A 24,139-nucleotide genomic window follows, 5' to 3' on the forward strand; every position below is an offset into this window, starting at 1 on the left:
CCACCTGAGCCTTTTACTCTCCAAATCTGTTCCCTTAGATTTCTCCTTAAGAGAATCCCACGTAATTTCTGTCATATCTACCAGACGGCTTAGCCAACTGTACTCCGTAAAGTTCAAAGATCCCGGTCCCAGGAAATGTATAGAATTATGAAACAATAAAGTGCTGGCTACTGTGGCTTGTGAGTTCTTCAAAATTCATTCTTTAGGCACTCACAACTTAGTATGTTATTCGTCCACCTGCTCAGCCACTGACTACTCATTCAGTTTATCTTAACGCAGTATGGCAGCTATTATTACTACAATAAATAACAACATTCACATTTTTCTTATATCGTAACCAAAGTCGTAACAATGATAAAAGAAGAGTGTTCAAGGCTATCTGATATAGAAGAATTTAAAAATCCTTTATTATACATGAATATGTTTGAAGGTTACTTTGTATAGTAATCTAAAGGATATTGGAAACAATCTACATTGCAGTGCCTTTGGATGCCTTTATCTTGATCTGCTGTTTACACTTTACTCTTGACAGATAGAAATATTGCCACTTCTTGTGAATATTGAATAGACAACAGATACGTTTTGCAGTTGTACTGCTACTGTTGACTCACGTGCCAGCGTCAGGCTCTGTTGAAATAAATAAATTCTCCCGCATCCGTGTTTGCCATGCGCCGCAGAATATTGCCATCTGACAGACAAACTCCAACACAATTCATAATGAATCCTGAATCCACTCCTCCAAAGACCAGTCTGTTGATACAACACAGCTGCACTCAATAAACCACTCCATGTGGAGCGTATTTGAGGAGTTGAACTCCAGCTTATTATTCACATGTCATCAGTGGCTCGGCATGTCTGGTCTCTGTAATGCTGCTTTGAGCTCACTATAGGTGTTTTTTTTTTTTGTACTAAGAGTTTTGTGTAGCTGTGTCCTCACTATGTCCTCGCTGCGTCTGGGTCACGGTTTCCGTGACCTTCGTGTCAATATAAAAACCTGTTCCTCTGCACTGCTGCTGTGGGAGAGGTCACCCGAGGATACGTCTCACACTGTTTCTGCTCTGACTGACAGCGCTGCCAACCAATCCCATCATTCTCAGATTAGGTCGGAGGAGTAAAGGCGTCCCTTGAGTGCCGGAGTGAATGCTTCAAGTCCTGTGTGTGTGTGAGTGGCTCATGTAACAAAGGCTGGAGATGAGCCATTCAGCAGTGTTGTCCCAATCTCAGCTCCACAACGCACGTCTCACATCTGACATGAGATTGAAACCTGCGAGCACAATCACCGACATGAGCTTGCTACATGCGCACGTTTGTGCATTGATAGTAACACCTGCTAAGTTACTGCGTACACATTTACATTTATATATGAAATATGTTTCGCAAATGATGTTGTGTTACTACTGGGAATTAAGTTTTGATGAACTATCGATGAGAAATACTGCAACTGCCTCCATCACAGCTGACTGCTTTTGTACACGAGACCCTTTCAGATGGCACACGGGCGTCTAAATAATTACTAAATGCATTATGTATAGTGCAACAAAAGCAAAAGAGGAATATGTTTGTGAGGACAAAATGCACAGGACAGCTGTTTGAGATATTATTATGGAAGTGGGGGACATAAGTAAGCAAAAATAACAGCTTCTATTTACATCATTTTTGAACTTGTGCAACCTCTCTTTATAATGATCCAGAGAAAGAAACGTAATTGTGTAGAAACCCATCCAACACAGCTGTTTGTGTGTTGTCCAAAAGAATTGGTGTATTTGCATACTGCTGGCACAGTTGTAACGACAAGTGCGCCTCTGAAAAGCTTCACTTTTAGTTTAGCATTTCTGTGATTTAGGTTGCATAAATGAAAATGAATGACAATCCAGGAGCCAACCAAATGCCATAAGAAGGGATAATAGAATGACATGAATCCAGGAGCACGTCCTTCAGTTCTATTCCATCATGTGAATGCAGCGCTTGTATGAAATGTGCTTCCGCTGCCAAATGCCATTCAGACACACAGTACAGTGCATCATGTGTGGCAGCTACTGTATCTGAGAGGCTATTTCAAAATAAGGATTCTAGTCGTGGCTATTTAAATGTGCAAAGTCTGTCTGTGTCATGTTTGGGAGGCAGATGTACCATATTTGCTCCAGTGGCAGGAGGTCTGCAGGGCAGAATGCTCTTGTTAATGTGGGGTCCCCCACAGGAAAAGAGTATTTCCCTCTCATCACTGAAGTATGCGTGAGCTGAGGGACAACACACACAAACTCCAGCGGGTCGTTGCCAGATTGTGAGATCAGTGGCTAAATGTAGACGTGAGTGGACGCCAAAATCTTCTTCTTCTTCATCTTCTTTAATCTTCTGACAGTTGCCATGCGCTGAAGCAGCACTGAGGTTTTTGAAATGATGTCAAATCTAATACTACTTTGATTGGCCACAGTAGGAAAAGCACAGGTGTAAATAAAAACCCACAATAGCTGTTGGCAGTCGTGTTGAAATGAGTCGTCGTTGAAGTTTCCATGAATGCTTGTGCTCTTCCTGTGATGGCATGCTAAAATATAAGGTGGTAATGTAATAAAAATCGGAGGATTCCTACCTTTTAATGCCGTAGTATTTTTTTAAAAACCTCAACATGCAATTGCATTACCGTGTGCCAAGTTGATATGTGAATGCTCATATTCAGAGGTAAACATTCTGTGTGAGTCCATGCAAACACAGGGCATAAATAAACAACTTCTCTCCCTTCCAGACACACACACACACACACACAGTTGTCCTCACACCACTGAGACACACACATAAAGTGACTTTCACTCCAACAATTATTAACAAGATTCAGGGGAATGAGCAGAACAGTTGACAGGAAAGCCCCAGAGTTTGTTTTTTTTTTGAATCGCCATTTGGTTCAGCCTATCCAAGTGAGTGTGCGTTTACACGGAGCATGTTTGTGTGTTCGTGCACAAGGGGGGAGAGGGGATGGCTGCGTTGTGTTTCCTGTGTCGCAGTTTACTGTTTTTTAGAGCAAGAAAAATGGGCTTATGTAACGGTCATGTGATTTAGCCAGAAATAGTGGTGGGGCTACAGCTGCTGCCTCTCCTCCTGCAGCTTGGTTCCTTGGCTTTTGGCAGCAGCCAGACAGACACACTGCGCACTCCTTCAAGCTCACAAAACAACTTCTGCTCAGTCCCTCACAAACACGAATACTGTACCGTAGATGCAACAAAAGGCAATGCACAGAATATGCATGTTTGAGCAAACTGCACGTTGTGATGATTTGCAAGTAAGAGCCCTTAAGTCTTTTTCTAAAATTTCCTAGAAACAGAAAACGTAAATACAGCTTAATATGCACCGGCATGTGCATGGCAGGCAACCATACACACATTAGCTCTAATAGAGCTGTGTACAGGGGTCACTGGGGCCACCATACTACAATTTAGTTGTGTCATAATATCCGTGTGATAAAGTTGTGTATCCGTTTGTAAAAGCATTTTATTTTTTTTGCCATTTTTATTTTTAATAGTCAAGTGGAGCTGCTTTGGCTGTGTGTGCGTGTGTGTGAGTGAGTGAGTGAGTGAGTGAGTGAATGACTGCATGTGTGCACGAGCCTGTCTGTGTGTGGGCGTATGGCACTCTGAGGCTGGGGGACGTGTGGAAAAAGGGAAAAAAGGGATGGAGATGCAGGCGTCGAGCAAGAGAAGAGTGGTGGAGGAGGAAGAGGAGGAGGAGGAGGAGGAGAGGAGCTGTGAAGAGCTAGTGGAGCGGAAGGAAGCGCTCTGAAATGGGAGATCATTGGGTTTAGCTAAGGGCTAGGCAGGAGGCAGGAGGGATTCTCGCCATGTTAGCATCACTGTCAGGAATAGTCTCGCTGTAGCCAGCGTCCTGATTCCAGCCAATTCTATGCCATATACTGTAAAACACACTGTATAATGCTGTATAGTTAGTCATGTGCTTTCACACTGATGTTCATTAATGCAGCTCTCTGATGTTGCCGGACATTTCACGGCTGTCTTGTGCTGACCTACATTCAACAGCAGACATGTCAAATGTACAGCGTCTCCATTTGCCTTTGCATTGCATGGAAGCAGCTCCAGATGTATTCCTCTGTCTCTATTTTTATCTCTCTGCTGCATGTCACTGAGGCTCCATCGCGAGCTACATGTGTGTGTGTGTCACCGCTGAACTGACTCCGAGTCCTGTCTGATTGTAGGTCAGCATAACTACCTGTGCGCCGGGAGGAACGACTGCATCATTGACAAGATTCGAAGGAAGAACTGCCCGGCGTGTCGCGTACGGAAGTGTTTCAAGGCCGGGATGAATCTCGGAGGTGAGGAGTCACACATTCATTACATGTGTCCGGTGTGATGTTTTAGTCGGCGTTACTCTGCTCATTAAAAATAAAAGATACGGAGAAGTAGGTCGGACTGCAGTCATAGGAAGCCTGGGGAGCCTTTGTCATAGGACGTTTGTGTTCATGTATGTGTTCTCCTGGATCTGAGCTTAATATTCAAACTTACTCCACAGTTACACACTGAGCTTGATCATTTAACCATTAGAACACCAAGCATTTCGGCTGCTTTTTTCCCATTATGTTAAATCTACAGAGGCTATAAGAATGTGCAATGTAGAGTGTTTTATATCCCCTTTCTTTCCAGCACAACCTGGGCAATCTAAAGAAAAAAATACTCAAAATGTTTCAAATCCGATTGAATTTGTGTATTGTGGAAATATGTCACAGTTCAAAGAAAAACGCTCTATTTTGTGACTTCTGCAGGATTATTGCTACTTTATGTCACCACTAAAAATGTGATATGAAATGAATCATAACTTTGACTCAACAGCACATAAGAAGCCGGAATATGTGACCATATAAGGAGATGTGAATTACCTGCGGCACAACAAACTAAAAATGATCCTGAACAATAACAAATGCATGTTGTTTTCTCACATAAAGAATAATAATAATTTATTAATAATCTAATAATAATAATAATCTTCACTAGATATAGCCAAATGTGCATCTCAAGCAGCCTTTGTCTCAGCTTTAACCTGTCCACATTATTATACACATTCACAGGTGTGTCGGAAACCTTTAAGATAATTCAACAGCCTTTTTATCCAAAGGTAGTTGTGGCATGTAAACAGCAAAATGGCACTGTGATTCATTATGTGTAACAGTCAAGAGAGAGTGGGTGTGTGATGCCAAGGCTTGAATGTTAGAAGTTAGCAGTAGTCTTGTTAATGTAACAGTACATAATGCATAATGGTGCATTTAGGCTAAATTTGACACTAAATATAAGTGCTACAGCGGCTCAAGATCCAAGTCCCCACATCTTACTATCTTCCCACTCAAGAGCACAAGATAGTAACAATAATGAAGCGGGAAAAATGTAGGATTTCTGGATTGTCGCTGGAGTGTGTCATCATCATTTAATGGTACATATTTTGAAGATTACCATGTATGTGAGTTTTTATATCCCTCCCCCCCCTCAAGTACTGCACAATTAATACATTCAGTTCAAAGTCCTAACATGTTCTTAAACAGGAAGCTGGACCGAGACTTTTACCACAGGAAAGATCAAAAATCAAAAATCAAAAATCAAAAGGAAGAAAACTGACACTGTAATTGAGAGGGATTTGGTTGATTTTAAAGAAAATGTGATTATTTATTAAATTGCCACTTGGTGACCTTATGTCAGTTAATTGGATAGACTGTAATTACAAAAATAAGTTTTATGGTAAAATAAACACAGTAAAAAGTTTGTAGAAGTTTTATGTATCTTGCTGTAGTAGTAGAATTATTAATAAAGCCCACTGAAAGTCACTTAATGAGACTGTAAAAAAAAAAAAGATTCTTGCCTGAAATTAAATGAACTATGGCGTTGTTTATCGTAATTATGATGACTTCATTTTGGCGGCATTCGTTTTTCTGTCATAACACATTTAGGTCATTTGCAGTGACAGGATAATTTAAGCGGGTTAGTGATTATTGATTACTGAAAGGGTTCAGGTATATGTGGACAGGATGTGTGACCTTCATTTTGAAGCGCTCCACTGGTAAATGACATCATGTCACTTGAAAATGCTAATGTCAAAATGAAGTTTATTTATAGTCAAATATCACATTTTAAATCTATCTATCTCTGCAGTGGTTTATTAAATGGTGACTGGAATAAGATTTTTGTGACAAGAGAACAATGTAAACACTTGTCATTATGCACAGAGAAAAATCAAATTAATTATTTGTGAATATGTGAACAGGGTTTTGACATTGCAGTATTTTTTCTTTTTTCTGCTTTGACATCTTAACCCTCTGCAATCACATGTTCAAGCAGAGAGAGGACGCTTATAAAACACAAAAGCCTGATGCTGAAGGGGGTGAAAGTGGGTTTCCTGACATGTTGTATGAGCAGCAGCAGCCGCGTGGTTCCACACATGAAGTAGAGCTAAGAATGGGCCAAACAAAACCAGTTCAAGTAGTCTGACCTGTGTCACCGTGCACTGAAGAGGAGACTGAGGAGTGATGCTAAAGAAAAACAAGGTTCTAGTGCGAACTGGGTCCCAGTCAGCATACAGTGTGATGCAAATCATGTATAAGCCTAATTAAAACTTAAGATAAGATCCCAAATCAGCATTTTAAATCCGATTAAACACATATTTGCCCCGTAAAATATTCTGTTGTTAAGCAATAGATCACAGCAGTCACACATAAAACAAGTTGTTGATGAATGAGTCTGCAGATTCAAGCCACAGCAGTGTTAATGAGTGAATGTTGTTAACATATAATAACATTACAAAGAAAGCTGTCAGACACCATATTATACAGAGCATAGGTTATTGCTTCAGTGTAATATGTCATTTTGCCTCAGTGGGTGCATGCAAGTCGGTACGATGACACAATTTGGCGACACGCAATCAAATACATGAAAAATAGAGTCACAAGGTGAAGAGAGTAGCTGCCACCTTGTCGTGGAAGGCAACACGCCTCAGTGTTGTGCAGTGGGAGGAGCACTGGCATGACTTTAAAAGACTTTATCAAGGAGTTATACTGCACCTGAGTTGATAACCTGAACAAGCTGATTGACTCCATGGGCTGCATGAATGTTCATGAACACGAACACTCAGGTGGCATTTTATTAGCTCCCAGTTCCTGCATTTACTGCTGCGGTTAGAACAATGGCCTGATACTACAGTGCTGCAATAAATCTTACCTTTTTAAAAGCGATTATGTTCAGCCTTATTATTATTCTAGAGAATGGCTGATTTACTTCCTTGGTAATTATGGACACTGCATTGCACTGTAGAAAGAGTGGCTTCTATTATTTTTGTCCACCCGTTTATATCAGTAACGGAGACGTGTCTGTTTGGGAAGCAATACGCAGCCACAGCAGCACGAACCACACCCTCCAGTAGATTCAGCACCTCTCTGTAACAACATTTCAATTAAACTGAACATAATAACCTTCAGGAAGTGAGGAGTTATTGCTTTGGGTTACCTATGTTTAGCTGTCAAAAAGCAAATTTGGATGTTTGTACTTGCACCCATTTCCATCTGTGTATTCCTGCTCCTGGTTTTATTGGCTTTTATTTGAGATTTAGTTACAGTTTCAGATCCACGTGCTAATATTTACAGTTTACCGTATGTCACGTTGTAATTATAACCTCAGATCATGCCGCACCAACGATGTACTAATAAGCGCCGCTGTGTTCCCCGCAGCACGGAAATCCAAAAAGTCCGGCAAGATACGGACAGTCAACGACGACCCGCAGAGCTCGAAGGATGGCCAAACTGCCACAGGTGGTGTTGGCGGCAGTTACCTGTCCCAACAAAAGGAGCTGAATGCCAGCGCTGCCAACGCCCTGGTGCCCCACGGGCCTGGGGTGGTCACACCTTTCCTGCCGCCCTCAATTTGCAGCGTGTTGGAGCTGATTGAGCCTGAAGAAGTGTACTCTGGCTACGACAACACACAGCCTGACACCACTGACCACCTGCTGTCCAGTCTCAACCGCCTGGCCGGAAAGCAGATGGTGCGCATGGTGAAGTGGGCCAAAGTACTTCCAGGTTAGTGTTCACGTCAGTGATGCACTGAGGCCTAAATGCTCTTTATGGGTGTGTTGACATATTTTAGGAAAGCAGTAGAATACTGTGGCCTCATAGACGCGTGTAATGGAGTGTAAATCACACACACAATATAATGAAGACAGCTCCTGTGCATTAGGTTGCACTGCTAGTTCAATTATATTTTTAAAAGTCAATAAAAAGGCTTAATGTATTGTATGTCTAGTGTCAAACGACTATGCCAATTAAAGCCACAGGGACCTGAATTTAAAATAGAAAAAAATCAGTCTAATAATTACAGAGTCTCTATAATGTGTTCTTCTTTTCCACACAGCTGGTTTCGAGCGCACCCAACACATTTCATTTTAAATATTAGGGCAGGAAATTAATCTGCAAAGCTTCGACAAGATTAGCAATGAATCCTATTTTACCATTAAAGAGAATCAAGATTAAGAGCTCCAAACAGAACTCATTTACATCACACATCTCCTTCATTTCACCGAGAAGCTGCAGCACAGGGAGACAAAATGGTCGAACAGGGGGGAAAAGATGTTCCCCTAAAATGCCCGTCAGTGGCAGACATATTGAAAGATACCTCACAGGTAGCTCTTTGAGGCTGTTTAATTTGCTGTATTGCAAATATTTGATACCTCCACGGTGTCTGCTTGCCGTTTCCGGACGTATAAATAGAAGGGGAGCCAGACGGAAGAGTCAAAATGAGCGCCATTGACTTTCAGATAATGGCACCACGTGAATTCAGCTTACATTTGGATTTGTTAGTTACACATTCACCGGCAATATCAAGAAAAGTCTGTGATTGGTTCTATGATAGCAGCTACGTCAGCATTCTGATGACTATAATTACCTTTTAAACGAACGTGGAAAAAATATACAGATATCGAGACACGTTTATCATTCCCGCACCAAAGAGCGGTGAGCCAGCTGATCATTTAAATGTTTGTTTTTGGCAGATTTTCATGCATATAGACTATAATAGTCCCTAAGCCTTAGTAAGTCACTTGAGTGTCCTCAGTTGGTCTGTGTTTTGCATGAGAAGTTTCTTGCCAGAGTTTGATTGAGAGTCTGGCAACTTTCCTATTCAGCTCTATTTCTGGTGCTCCATAGACAACGTGCCAATAACTGCAGGCCTTTGGGGATTTGCTTAGAAGAAGAGTGGGTGAATACTTCTCAGTGATTATAGTGTCTAACCGAACTTTGGCAGAAAACACACACTCACGTTTAAAAAGGCATACACATACGTAATGTGCACAGGTGAACACCTGCAAAAATTGTCTCTATTATTGTGTTTAAAAGATGGAGTGTATTACTGACGTTATTGCTATGACTTTTCTGAATATTGTACATCGGGCGATGGGAGACGTCTAGACTTCACGTCCTTCCAGCTTCAGGGAAATCTGGCTTGTGATGGTCGACTTTGACCAATCACAGGGATATTCAGAGAGAGAGGGAGGGAGGGAGGGAGAGAGAGAGAGAGGGAGAGAGGGTCCTTCTGTTCTATTAAGCTGCTACCCATGCACATCCCATTGGTGGACTATTCCAGCAATGGTAACAACTGCCTATGATGCCTTGAACAAAGGGAAAAAGAGTCTGAAAAGAGTCTAGGAATCATAGATAGATAGATCGATAGATAGATAGATAGATAGATAGATAGATAGATAGATAGAACGATCGTGGAGGTTCTGTAAAGGTTGACCTTAAGTGCATTGCCAGTAACACTGAACCCGTGCTTTCCTGTGTGTGTTTGTGTGTGTTAGGTTTCCGGGGCCTGCCCATCGAGGACCAAATCACCCTGATCCAGTACTCGTGGATGTGTCTGTCCTCCTTTTGCCTCAGCTGGCGCTCATACAAACACACCAATGGACAGATGCTCTACTTTGCCCCTGACCTCATCTTTAACGAGTAGGCATACACACACACACACACACACACACACACACTGATGTTATTGAAGTCCTGACATTAAGCAATGGCCCAGATATGTAATAAAAAAAAGAGAAGAAGAATCACATTATTTAGGTAAAGGTAAAAGCTTCTGTAGTGCTGTAAAGACATAAAATGACACACATTTGTTGTGGCTTTTTTTTCTCCTGCTGCTTATTGGATGTAAATGTATGTAAAAACTTTGGGGATTTTGTTCAGTGGAAAGAAAGGAGTGTATTTTTTTTCCAACTGTACTATTTTAAGCATTCTATTGAATGGGACAAATGGAGTTGTGCTGTAGTGGTGGCGGGTCATAATCTTGCACTTGGAAGTGTGGCACTTCATAAGGAAACACAGACAATCAAAGCTGAGCCGGGGCCAGTCAATGTCCTACTTAATCTGTGTGTTAATGTGTTTGAAGAGGAGAGTAAGGAGAGCAAGCGGGGGGGGGGGGAGGACGTACGCTGCATGCGGCCATGCTCTCGTCGCAGCCGCAGCACATGGCTGCTGATTAATTCTGTGTCATAGAATGAACCAAAGAGAAGAATAGCAGCCTCTGTAGGCCGACTAATGCAGAGGGCCGGGTTCATGCAGGGGCAGCTTTAAAAGCTCCAACTAATAGCTTGTGTAAGTCAGTGTTAGTAGGTCAGTTTGCCCCAAATAACAACTACATAAATAAATAAATAAATAAATAGACGAACCACCGAGCAGATGACATTGCGCCGCACAGCGACACCCTTTGTGTCCGTCGTACGCTTAGGGAAGCGCTAGTGTGCCACGCCAGAGACTCCCCAACCCTCTAATCTATTAAGTGCCGAGTGGCTTTCTTTTTTATTAAGAATTGTGTATTTGTCACTCACCCATGACTTTCAGAGAGACAAAATCTCAGGTTGAGATGAATTGTTGAGCTACAGTCTGTATTCTCGTTGTGCAACTACAGTCAAACCCTACTTTACAGTTCACTCAACATTTTCTTTGGTGGTATTTCTTCTTTTTGTTTTGTACGTATCTTCTTTCCTCTGACATTTAGTATAAGATGCTTAATTTGCCCTTTACAATCAAACGAACATGCCGACCATTTGTTTGACCAGAGAAAGGCACGTTTGATCCAAAATACAATACAACATTTAAGCTGCTGACGTTTGTAGGAAATTGCCTCCGAGTGTGAGCAGTTTGCGAATAAATCCTTGTACAGTATAAGAGGCTGTACAGTTCGAACACTTGGTCGCACGATGAATGTGAAACAGACAGGTTTTGTAACTCACGCTCGGGATGGCATTTAATCTGGATTACCCTCCCTGCAAATGTAGTGGAAGGAGGTAGAAAGAGGGTGTGGGCAGTGGAAAAGGGCCAGTTATGATCAGTTAGGCCTAACTCTTTCCGTGTAATCTGTGCTTAAAAAAAGAAATAAATGAAAGGTAGATGGAAAATGGACAGTGATGAAGGAATATAATATATAATAACCTATGTCCCAGTGGAAATAAGTCAATGTCAATTGTCTGGGAGAAAAGTTAGAATGTGAGAGTTGTGGAGAGGAGGTGGGTCTTAATTGTTCGTAGTATCAAGATAGTGAGGAAAAAGCAGATTATTTATTGTGTGTCAGGTGAGACATTTTCAAGATGGTTATCTGTGCCAGCAGAAGCAAGGAGAGCGTCACCAAATTCAGTAAGAGGATGAATCTGCAGGCAAAGAGCAGTTCTGATCAGACCTTACAAGAGACAATCACCTGTCGTTGGTGTTTGCCAGTGTAATGGATGCTCTGTGTCTATTATATACTTATATACTGCCGTGCAGGCAGCTCAGAGATGTTTCACACCACTAATAGTTTGCAATAGTTTACAGTGAATCCATAATTATTATTACTTTTTTTTTAAACTTGATTGTAGTTGCACGTACACACCTTTGTCTGTGATGCACACACACACCCACACACACACACACACACCCTTACAGGTGTCAGCAATTATCACCTCCTCCTCTGCTGCGCAAGAGCCACTCCCTAACAGGTGTCAGCAGATATCACCCTATCCTCCGTTTTATAGTGAAAGTAGTTTGCTTTTGAGTGGCTCCTATTTTTTTGAATAAGTTCTCTCACACACACACACACACACACACACACACTGCACTGTATAAGATGTGGTTTCTGTGGCGAGCCCACACCGGGCTTTGATATTGAGCATGAACACGTAGAGCAGCTGCGTGGTGGTCACAGCGTCGGCTGCTCTTACAGCAACGTCTATATGTCTTCTCTATGACTTATTAATGTGTGCTATTCAATCTTTTTCATTGATAATTCAGTCAAGACACGGGCACAGAATTGGTCCATAACTTTGCGGAGTTTTTAGAGGAGTGGACCTTGGTCACTTGTTTCCATGGCGACTTAAGTGCTTATTAACTCAGAGCATTAAGGCATTTATTGAGCAGGCCGTCCGCTCACTCAGCTATTAGAGAAAAAAAATCTGTCACTGATTGAGGGTAAACACTGCAAGGACAAATGTGCATTTCACATTAAAGACAAAGTTTATTCTGCCTGCATTTAGTCTTTTATGAGTGGTTTTTGCTTGGAGAACAAACAAAGTCATTCCTCTAAAAAAAGGTTCTGGGCACTCACTCGTGATTAAATTAATATAGGCATTAAGTAAACTTTATCTGCCATGTTTAAAGGTAGAAATGTAATGGTATAAACACATGCTCGTAGATCAATGGCATTAACATCTGCTATAGTAATGTAGAAATGTGCACATGTTAGCCAAAGTAAACACAAACAAAACAACTCCGTGGGAAACGTCGTATTCTGTGAATAGATTTGTGCATGTCACAATGGACACTGATGTGTTTCCACCCTGCGTCATTTGTGCATGTTACGCCGCTAATGAAGGCCCAATCCTGGCGTGTTTTGACTTTGTTTTGAATGTTACAGTATGACGTTGTCATGAGGACAACAAGAACTCCATCTGGCGCTTTTTCTTCGTACACCTAAATACAGGTTTACTCTCCGTATGTAACCATAACTACATTCATAACCAGGAAATGGTTTCAGCCAAAAGCAATCAAAGGTCTATCACGTTGTAACAGGCGGCTCACGTGTCTGACATTTGTGACACGTGATTCTGGTGAATGGGTTGTGGTTTTTGTTGTAACAATGACACACACACACACACACACACACACAGGTGCCCGAACACTACACTGACTGTAACACAGACAGGAAACAACTTTGGGAAGTGCATGCGTGTTACAGTCAAATCACCACATACATGATACATACACGTGGTAAAATAATTGTTGACTCGTTATGTGACTATAAAAAAGTCAGATTGTTAGATTGTGATGTCGGTTGGACTTAAAGAGATTTGTTTGGACATACTTTTCTGACCAAATACATTTTGTTGGCTTCCGGCAGCCAAAGGTGAACGTGATCTTCGCTTTCCCTCGAATTCAATCTCCGTCCTGAAAGTTTTACCAGTGAAACTGAGAAAGCGAGAAAGTTCACCGCTGAGCGAGAGACGGCGAGAAAGCAAACCAGAGCGAGAGTGAGGCAGAGAGATGTAGAGAGATGAGAAGTGGAGGGGAAGAAGGAGGGAAGGAGAGAGAGAGAGAGACTGCTGCCAGGGTTTTTTTCTCTCCCTCCCCAACCAGCAGCTCATTTTGGGAAGTGATTCAGCAAAATTGATTTCAGGAAGAGCGAGTGCAAGAGGTGGAGAGGGAGAGAGAGAGAGAGAGAGAGAGAGAGAGGCAGAGAAAACGTGTGGAGACTTTAGTAACTCCGGCTCAAAGTTGTATTAAATGATGAGACGTTATGCTGCACTTTGCAGAACTGTTCACAAACAGAGTGCAGCTCAGATGTTTTCAGTTATTTATCCAGCCAATGGACACAGCTGTACAGTAAATACTGTAAAGTGTCGTCCTGGCCTGTGTTTAAATGGGGATATTAAGCACTAGTTTTCAGAGTGAAGTCTCCAGCTTCTATGTCTGTGTGAAGATAGAGTTTCTTTTTCTCTCCGAGCTCGGTCATAATAATGGTTTCTACTTGGAGAAATGTCATCTAATGCCAGCGGTACAAGGGGAATCTCTGCATCGGCTCTTATGTGATATATGTGTTTCTTTTCTGATCAATTGTGAGTGAAAAGCAGCGGGATTGAGGAAGCGTTAGCCCCGGATAGCGCCGCACAATCCGCATGTGCACGTTACGGCTGAGTGATTGACATGCAGACGTTTAGTAAACATTCATGTCTCTGTATAATCGACATGTGTTGGCGCGCGTGTCAGACACACGTCCTTCTTCAGAGGGCTGTCTGTGGTAACGAGGGTTACATGTGAGGCCCCGAGTCTGCCACACACTCTTTGAAAAAGTGGTGCATCTGTGCCGCGGTACCGTTCGCAGTGCTCTGCAATCTAAAGAGGGATTTTGTATTCTGCTCTTAGCCCAGACTCGCAGCATCTTCCCCTGCGCTGAAATATTCTTTTACCAGGCTGAACTAGTTTTGACCCCCTCCTCCTCCTCCTCCTCCTAAAAAAAAAAATGATTGAGAGAGCAGGGATTACAGAGAATTGTAATGCAATTTAATCTGACTTTTTTTCAGACTTTTAAAAATGTCACATTCTTCATCTCTGTCTTTTTGTGCGTGTTTTTTCTGCTTCTTCTTCTTCTTCAGGGACCGAATGCAGCAGTCAGCCATGTATGAGCTGTGTGTGGGAATGAGGCAGGTGAGCCAGGAGTTTGTACGTTTGCAGCTAAGCTACGAGGAGTTCCTCTCCATGAAGGTCCTTCTGCTCCTCAGCACAGGTGAGCAGTGAGCGTCAGGTCTGCTCTGGATCTGAATTTGATTCATCCCATACTGTGTCTACCTGTACTATTTGCACCTTGTCTCAAACCTGCCTGCAATTACTAACTTACTTAACTGACCAGTTCAGCCAAATGTTGGATTAAAATAATTCATTTTTTATCTATTTATTCATTATTTAGTTGATGTGTCATTATTTCTGTTAAATCCAGGGAAATCCAAAACCCTTCACCAAAACGAGTTGGGTTAGTACACATCGGCAAATACTCACACACGCACGGTTGTGTTGCTTACACTGAATCACGGGGTTTTTAGGTCACTGATAACCAGCGGTGTTCGATAAGCAGCAGGAACGTCTCAGTTGAGGCTGCTCTTACGTCATGCGCCTGTGTTGTGACATCACCAGCTTTACTGTGAACTGCTAAGGCCCGAGTCACTCGACACAAAAAGCCAAAAACAGCCTTTTCACAGGAAATGTATTGATAATCCATGACGTCTTTGACAGTGCTCGGATCTGCCTTCTGAAGCTCATTCTTTGTAATCCTTTAGCACGAGAAACAGGTGCTGAAACACATGTTCACTGTTGAATGTAAATGTAAAGGAGATTATTATTTGGACTTTACTGTAGTCGTTGCTGCTGGATAAAAGGAGTCTTTCAATGACTCACCACAGAAGGTGTTGCCACTCTCAGCCAGACTTCGCCCACTGGCTCTGCGGCTTCACTTGTTGGACCGAGTTTCTCAGTTTGAAACGGAAAGCAGTGGTTTTTCCACTACCTCAACTCACTACGAGCCGCTGCCAGTTCAAGATTCTCCATGGCAGCTGCGTCCTATCTCTCACCATTCACATCCACGTCGCTGGCTGTTTGCAAGGATAAACACAACATCTCAAGTTACACAAGGACACAAGACCTGTGAGCTGAAGTGTTGCATTTTTTTTTTTTTTTTGCAAATGTTTACTTGGGGTGTGTACTGTTTGTGGAGAAGTTCAACAGGTACAGAGTACAGAGAGAGGTGAGGATGGGGGGGGGCAAGGTATTCTCATAAGAGTTTACATGTTGGCCAGACTTTACCAGTGCTAATCAGGTGAAATATTCATTGGCAAAGTTTTTATTTTTCAGTAACTAAAGCCTCTGAATGGGTTAGGATTAGAAAACGCACGCATTTTAGTTGTGTCATTATTAAAAGAATTTGTAATGAGCACAAACAATTATAAAAAAGCTTGTCGTTTCGTATGGGGTAAAAACTCGTAGTAGAATGCAGTCGAATACTTCCTTTTATAATTGGATTTGACCTTTTTTTTTCTTTTTTCTTTTTTAAATAAAATACATTTGTAACTTTCTGGGTTGATGAAAGTGTGTCTCATGCGGTGCACTTACAGTTGAATAAACAGTCTACAGGGGAGTAAGTCGATACAGCCAGTATTTACCGCAGCGACGGTATAAAGTTGACTTTGGCACAATAATACAATGACATACGGAAGAAGTGGTGTGAAAGTATTTCCCTGGTATGCCGTAACCTCTGTGTTGTTGAGTCATCTGGACCAACGGGGGAGCTCCAGCTGGACTTCAGCTATTGCATGATGGGAAAGCTGAGGATGAGAGAGGGTGAAGATGAGAAAAAGAGGGAACGGAGATTGAAAGAGTGAAATCAGACCAATGTTGACAGTGGGTATTGGCGAAAAGAGACAGGTGCATAGCTGTAGGGAGAAAGAAAGATGAGACAAAGGGGAGGTGGTGGGGGGGGTCAGAACTGGTCCTTCTGTTGCTGTGGCCTCGCTCTCCTCCTCTGGAGTTTTTCCAGAGAGCCCTGCTGTACTTAATAAAGGCCAGTCAAGCACCAGGCAGCGCTCCAAAATCTGTTCTTTTTCTCCACTTCCCTCAAAACCCAAGCTGGAATTTTCAAAGGAGAGGTTGTGGATAAAAGAAGCAGGTATACAAAATGAAATCGGGGGAACTTAAGGAGCTTCAGTCTGCTCTGGTTATTGGATTGAGTCAAAATATAGTGGTGAAATATGACGAAAGGAGAAGAAAACAACCACCCTGGTGCTTCATTTATAATGTAGTCTCTGTACGTCTCCGAGCGGACTTGTTTTTAACCGCATATCTCAGCAGAAGCGTCCATTAATCTACAAACAACGAGTCCAGCAGCTCTGCTTTTCCTGAGGTGCTGTAGGAAGACCTGCTCGTTACAGTCATTCATACATGGCTTTGTTGTCAGCTGAACATTTACTACAGGGTCATCGAGTGCGTGTGTGCCTTTGGGTTAGTTTGAGGGAGAGAGAAAAAAAAAAAGAAGTGACTATGTGTTTTAAATTGAGAGAGGTTGAACATGTGAGAGAGAAAAGGAGGGAGGGATTGTTATTTCCTCTCTGACCTTGGCTAAGGTTTCACTGAGCCTGCAGCGTCTCATGACCTGTTTGGATTTGGAACATGAGCGGCGGCCTGCTCAAAGTAGTTGCACTCCTCACCTGTACACAGACGGACAGCATTTGTGGATTGTATTTGCTCTGCTTTCAAACAGATTCCTCACTTTAGGCTGAAATGTCTGTCGGCTTTCATTCCGATTGTGTCGTACCGTGAACGCGGTGACGCAAACATTTTCTTTATAAATAGTCTATCATTTTCAAGTCATTAGTTTTATCTTAATCATCCGTCAATTGTTATTTCTTTTGCCAACACCCTGAACCTTCAGACGCATCTCACTGTTGTCATGCCAGTTGTACAACTCCCTAATTACTAGTATGATGTATTACATGTAAAAGCAACCAGAGCAGGATCTACGAGCTGCATTTGTCTTCTACACGTACTTAACTACAGCTGAAATCTATTCACCACAATGTGGGTCAGTGGGAGATAAACAAACTTTTATCACATTCTCTTGAAACTAAAGTGAAGGACTTGTGAAGTCCCCCACACTTCAGTTCGGTTTTCATATGTCGCTTCTAGACGTGTTTGCAGAAATACTGCACGACGAAGAAAGTTAAACAGAAAGAGGAGGCAGACAAACACACAAGTACACATTGGGTGTTTTTTCAAATGATGCACTCCTAACAAGCAGTAGTAGACATTTGTCTTTAATTGTTTGTTATGCAGTCCTAAAACAGGTTCCGTCAGTCACTTATTCATTTTCCCTTCTTTGCTTCAAGGTCTGCCGTGCATGCGCCACTGTGGCTGCTCTTAACTGAACCAAGTACAGGATTGTGTGTTTAAAAGGCAAAGTCATTATAACCACGAGGGCTCAGAATTTCACATTGTGCTGCGGGGAGTATTTTTGTAAGGTGTCAAAAATACTATAAAAAAGTAAAAGACGTCGAGTCTGGTCACCGAGTGACAACTTGGGGGACGACAATGAGACGCTGGACGCGGTCACACGAGTCCACAGTTAGTTGACGGCATGTTTTTTAAATGTTGTATCGAGTAAGAGTATAGTGTCTTACTATCATAATATAATACTAAAGAGTTTGTTTTAAGAATGGTTAACAAACGTGTCACGGCATCTATAATCATATCTGAGGTCTTGGGTGAGGGACAACCGAAGGCATTTCCTGACACATTTTTTTCGAGGTGAGGCGTTACTTAATCTTGAAGGCGGCGGCTGAATGTCATTGAAGTCCTTTGACAGATCTGCATATCTGTGACTTTGTTCTCCTGCACAGGGAGGGAGGGAGGGAGACAGATAGTTGTCATATTGATGCATCCCCATTGCACAGAGGCTGTATCTCATTCTTCACATCTGTCTGACAGCTGACTGTTATACTGGCTTTTTAATTGAAGTGCATGAGTGGTACCATTCAGATCCTAATGCATTGTGTGAAGTGAAGCTCGTTTATCAACGCTGGTCACTGAACAAACTGTTTAAGCTCCTCGACACTCTTCTTTTGTTTCCTTTCTGTCGTCACTGTTGCCGAGATAACTTTTTAAAAAAAATTTTAAGTATTTTTTTGGGCTTTTAATGCCTTTAATTGATAGTCCAGTGCAGAGAGACAGGAAATGGGGAGGCAGAGAGAGGGGGAACGACACGCAGGAAAGGACTGCAGCGAGGACTACAGCCTCAACACGGGACGGCAGCCCCACCAAGAGAGCCAACGCTGCCCCGACCCAGATAACTTTTAATCAGCATATTAGTCGTCTTTCATGAAACAGTGGCTACACATGAGAACTAATTGCCACTCGAAATTGTGAAAGTGGTTGTAATGAGATGCTAAATGGGCTTGGGTCGTCAACATGGGGCAACATTTCCAAAAAAAGGCAACTGTGTGGGAGTGGTAGTACCTTTAAATACCCTTAACACAAATGAACATTTGTACATTAGGTTGTGGCTGAGCACTGCAAAACATGTGTACTAAACCATTATCTCAGACATGGGACATAGTTAAGGACTTATTGAGTTTAAATACCTGGGGTCAACCATGCAAAAGTGAATGGGAAAGGCCAGCTGTATGTTAACCATGACATGGTATTTGTCTGTCTTGCAGTTCCAAAAGAGGGTCTGAAGAACCAGGCAGCGTTCGAGGAGATGAGGGTTAATTACATCAAGGAGCTCCGGCGCTCGGTGGGAAAAGCAACCAACAACTCTGGCCAAACCTGGCAGCGCTTCTTCCAGCTCACCAAGCTACTCGATGCCATGCATGATGTAAGTACTCTTGTCCCGTCTGCCCCTCGTGTGCCAGCTGCCTACAGTAGAGCACAGGCTTCCCTTGGCAGAATGATCTGCATGCCATGCCTTCACACACAGAGGAAGACGAGGTGTCCAGTGGCACTCTGAGGCTCTCATATCACTGGAAATGTTTTGAGTTTTGAAATGTCAGCATAGTGGATTTGGACCATGCATTTACTGAGCTGTTCAATGGTGCTACTGTGGCTTGGAATAAGGATTACTGGGTCCCAATCCTCCCTCAAAGGGGGGTTGGGGAAGGGGGGGGTTGTTTTGGATGGTGGTGGATCAGGCTGCACTGGTGAATGGAACAGAAAGGGATCCATGCCAGTTTGGAGTTTATTGGATCAGAGTGCACAGTGGTCATTGTGGAAAATGTGCTAAATCACAGCTCTTATTCCAAGCGTGGGGCAACTGGATTATGGCACACGGACGATGTAGGCAAAGCCCCAAGAGATACGAGTCAGCAAGCAAGAGGTCACAGAGATAGATGATCGGAATTCAATGACCCAAATGACTGTGTGAATGGGGTTAGGGCTGAGCGGATGACCCTCCTCTAAAGGAGAAATAACATCTGTGATGCCCCCCAGTGGTGAAATGTATACACACTCATATGAATGTCAAATAGAAAACATTTAAATGTGATTAACATAAAAATAAATAACAGAAACCTGAACCCTGAGCATGTTTCTCATCATATTTTCTATCTGTGTTGTCCAGCTGGTGGGAAACCTATTGGACTTCTGTTTCTACACCTTCCGCGAATCCCAGGCGCTGAAGGTGGAGTTCCCCGAAATGTTGGTGGAAATCATCAGTGACCAGATACCAAAGGTGGAGTCAGGCCTCACTCACACGCTCTACTTCCACAAGAAGTGACTCACTTAACTCTTGGGACAGAAGCAACATTGCAAACTGGAAGAAGGGAGTAAAAAAAATAAATAAATATTCAAGGAACAGAAAGTGTGCAAGAAAGGCCTGAGCAGTTGGTCGTCACCCTGTATGCCTGCATCGTTGTCTTGGATGGGAAAGTTTGAGAGACACGGAGACAAGTGGACTAAGCAAACTAGAATACGGAGGAAGGATTTGACCGCGCTGTCGCGACGAGCAGGTCGGAGCTGTGAATACCCATGGAGCCCGTGTGACGCGCCGACGAGCACTTATGACAAATGTGACAGTCCCCCCCCGCCCCAAAGACAATTACAGTATTTTCTATGGAGATGAAGCCATACATTTCTTAGGATGCGCTAGATATGTTCACTATGTGCACGCACACGTACACACACACACACACACACAGACAGACACACACACACTGAGGGATATCGATACACATGCTGTCCACATGCCTTCACGCAGACGCACAGATGCACTCCACATGCACTCAAATCAGACAAATCCCTGACAAATCTACAGAAAAAGGTTTTTTGCAAATATTAACTGTGGCTTATGCAGTCTCTCACAAATAAAAAAAAAAAGCACTACAGAAAAAAAAACAAAAACAAAAAACATGCCAATACTTAGACCGTGCTTTGCAGTGTAGCAACATACTGCAAGACTACAGGGCAAAGGACACTATGAGGAGGCACAGAAATAATAGACTGTAAGGCGATAGGTCTATTTGAATATATTCCAAGGGCTATACAAGCGTCATCTTAGGCTTAATAATTACATTAAATCTAACAAGTCCAAGTTTGAAGCTCAATCAGTGTTGTAACAGCCATCGTAAACATTCACATAGTGCGTTCTTAATTACAATATGTAGTAAAACAATCAAAACTAATATGCAAAAGGTCCAAAGCTAACTCTGTTTTGAAATAAAAATGTCTCTTTGTAAAGGAAAGCTTGCACGTGGCGCTCCCATTTCATGAAATCACTATATTAAGACATTGGGGTGAAGACATAAGACAATATTGATGAGCAAATTCACCTCTGTTTAAAATGGCCAGTGGGTGCTGCGGCATTGGAAAACATCATATGTAAGAGGAAATTATTTCAATTGAGTTCTCTGGTAATGGATTTGACTGAGGTGCATCCATAGTAATTGCTGTCATTTGTGTTATCTCCAGAGCAGCTGTCCAAATGTCTGTTTTTACTCACAGTGAAGCAAAACCAGCCCTTTGTGAATCAATACTTATCTACTCTTCCCAGAAATAATAAAAAGCATTTTATAAAAGTGTGTTGCAGAAGTTTAGTTTTTGACAAGTCAGTCATTTTACATTAAGGTGCTTCATTTCTACAAAGCCAGGCAAAACATAATGTACAGTCAACTTGTAGATCATTCTATACAATAACACTATATGGACATACACTTTAAAGACTACATACTATGTAAAGACGACATAATCCAAAACGGAGCATTACTCTTCAGTGCTTATAGCAAAATGGCTCATGTATCAAAACCAGGCAAATGTGTACAGGTATTAACTTCTTAAACACGTTCTCTTCAGCTGTTGTACAGTACACGTTCATGGATGCTTGATGAGGAACTGTTGGTATAATCAACTCTCCTAATTTAGTTTATTTCCTTTCTCTTAGCTTTGGGCCAAGTACTACTATTTTAGGTAGGCCCAGTCATCTGGACCATTAACTTGTCTCGCACCCCACTGGTTTCTGTGTGGTTGTGGAAAACTACTATAAAGCTACTGAAAAGCGATAGAGCCGCTGGGGGAGAAAAACAGTGGGTGTGTGGCGTTTTCTTTTTTTCCTTTTTTTCTTTCTTTCTGTGCCCTGTGAGTGTGTACTTACACGTGAGGATGGACAAGTGAGTGTGTGGCTTACATTTGTGTGTTTGGTTGTCGTTTTCTTTTTCTTTCATGGCAAGCATGTGCATAGTTGATCTGTTATTTCAGCGTGGGTATTATGCATTTACGTTATAGGATTAGCCATATCCTATTTCCACATTTAGATTTGCACAGGAGGAGATACAATGTGAAATGAGGTATTAATGCAGCTAGCGGGAAAGGTCTGTTTTGATAAGTAACTGTGATGTTCCTGGAAAAGAGTTCCTGCATAGTCAACCAGCCTGTAGTTTAACAACACGATTTCACTGGCACGGCAGGGCGCTTTCTTTGCATCTGTGGCCTCAGCGCTCGCATGACGGCACCGTGCAAAAGGAAAAAAAAAACGGCGGAGGCGAGGTCTCTTCTGTTGAGGTTACTGTGTGAAGGTTGAGGTACAAAGAGGTGGAGGAACCAGGATTACAACCGTCATTAGGGATGATGTGAAAATTACCGGGTGGCAGAAGAGCAGAAGAAAGAGAATGATGCATATTTAATTTTTTTCTTTTTTTTGTTAGAGGGTGGGATGTCAGGGCAGGAAGGGTAGTTCTTCTATTTCTCACATTTAATTGAGCTGGCACCTGAAACTGGTTCACTCATTTGGTTACTTCCATTGACCAAACCATTGTCAGGTTGCAGTTTAAAATGATTAAACTCAACATCTTTTTTTTTTTTTACATAAAGTAACTTATTATTTTTCAGCTATTACATTTCCAAGACTTGACTGGGTTTAAAGACAGCATTAATATCACACTCCACCATAATAATTTTCACACAGTCCCTATCAGAAGGGCCTCGTTTAACAGCCCATCGTTGTCACTCATTATTGTGTTCAAGTTGTGAAGGACCCTTAAGCTAATCTCTCACCGTTTCTTGTTTTGCCACTTTGTCCTTTTTAAAGGAATAAAAAAAAAAAAAATACTGTCTAAAGGTTCATAGGATGAATGGGAAAGTATTTTTGAGAGAATTATATTTTGCTGGAAAACAATATTTAAGTACTTTGTCTAAAACGATATCCTTTTTGTAAAATGAAATGTCGATGCATGCTTTTTGATGAGATGTTTACATTGTATTTAAAAAAGGGAAACTTGTGCCTTTTTTATCTCACCTGATTTACAATTTTACAGTATATATTGTAAATAATACAGCAAGTCTTTATGTTGAGTATATAGTATAAAACATTTCTACTTTATCCATCTCGTGTTGGAATATTGGAGGTTTCCCACTTGCCATGTTCTGTGTGTCGAATCACAGAGAAAACTTTAAAGTAAGGGTTGGCAGCAGAAAGGGCCAAACAAAGAAATGAATGTATTATACATTGTGGAGACTTATGGAACTTACAACCTGAATGTTAGAGAGTAAAAAGTAAAAAAATAAAAAATAAATAAACAAATACAAAAATAATAATTATCAAAAAAGTTTTTTTTTTTTTTTGGTTTTGTTTTGTAACAAGATGTGAGTGGATCACTGACAAGTTGCTGTGGAACTTATTTCCTAACACATGACGTTACTGTTGCAGAGCACCACAATAAAACCAAGAAGTCACAAACAAAGGAAGGCTGGCACATGTGAAATTAAATTCTTGTCTTTTCAGTTGTGCACACACACACACACACACACACACACACACAAAGTAAAATGAAACAAGTACAGACTCCTGGAAGCTTTAGCTCATTCAAATATGACCGTCCAAACCACGGCTCAATAACAGCAAATAATGTTTGGGTTTTTACAGCAGACAATATCTAGGATGCAATTGGCCAACATTTAAAATTACAATTCAATACGTGGGGAAAAACTGATTTTTATTGTCATGCCAAGTGTTAATCGTGTGTTAAACCGCTCCAACGTGGCCAAATATGAATTAACATCGCTGTAAAGCAAGGGAGCTCCAAGTGATGCCACATGAGTCAGCATATTTCCATGTGGAAAGTT

General features: G+C 41.8%; 1 protein-coding gene across 2 annotated transcripts in view; it reads left to right on the top strand.

Annotated features, from left to right (window-relative positions):
- Positions 1-23,757, top strand: part of nr3c2 (nuclear receptor subfamily 3, group C, member 2) — a 59,491-nt gene extending 35,734 nt beyond the window's left edge. For both annotated transcript variants that reach the window (XM_044027666.1, XM_044027667.1), the window contains exons 4-9: positions 4,199-4,315; positions 7,706-8,050; positions 9,823-9,967; positions 14,644-14,774; positions 19,249-19,406; positions 20,148-23,757. In XM_044027666.1, coding sequence (XP_043883601.1) covers positions 4,199-4,315; positions 7,706-8,050; positions 9,823-9,967; positions 14,644-14,774; positions 19,249-19,406; positions 20,148-20,303 — 1,052 coding nt within the window. In that variant the 3' untranslated portion in view covers positions 20,304-23,757. The remainder of the gene's footprint in view (positions 1-4,198; positions 4,316-7,705; positions 8,051-9,822; positions 9,968-14,643; positions 14,775-19,248; positions 19,407-20,147) is intronic.
- Positions 23,758-24,139: the final 382 nt, after the last annotated feature.

The sequence above is a fragment of the Solea senegalensis genome, linkage group LG6 (assembly GCF_019176455.1).
Source record: "Solea senegalensis isolate Sse05_10M linkage group LG6, IFAPA_SoseM_1, whole genome shotgun sequence".
NCBI lineage: Eukaryota > Metazoa > Chordata > Actinopteri > Pleuronectiformes > Soleidae > Solea > Solea senegalensis.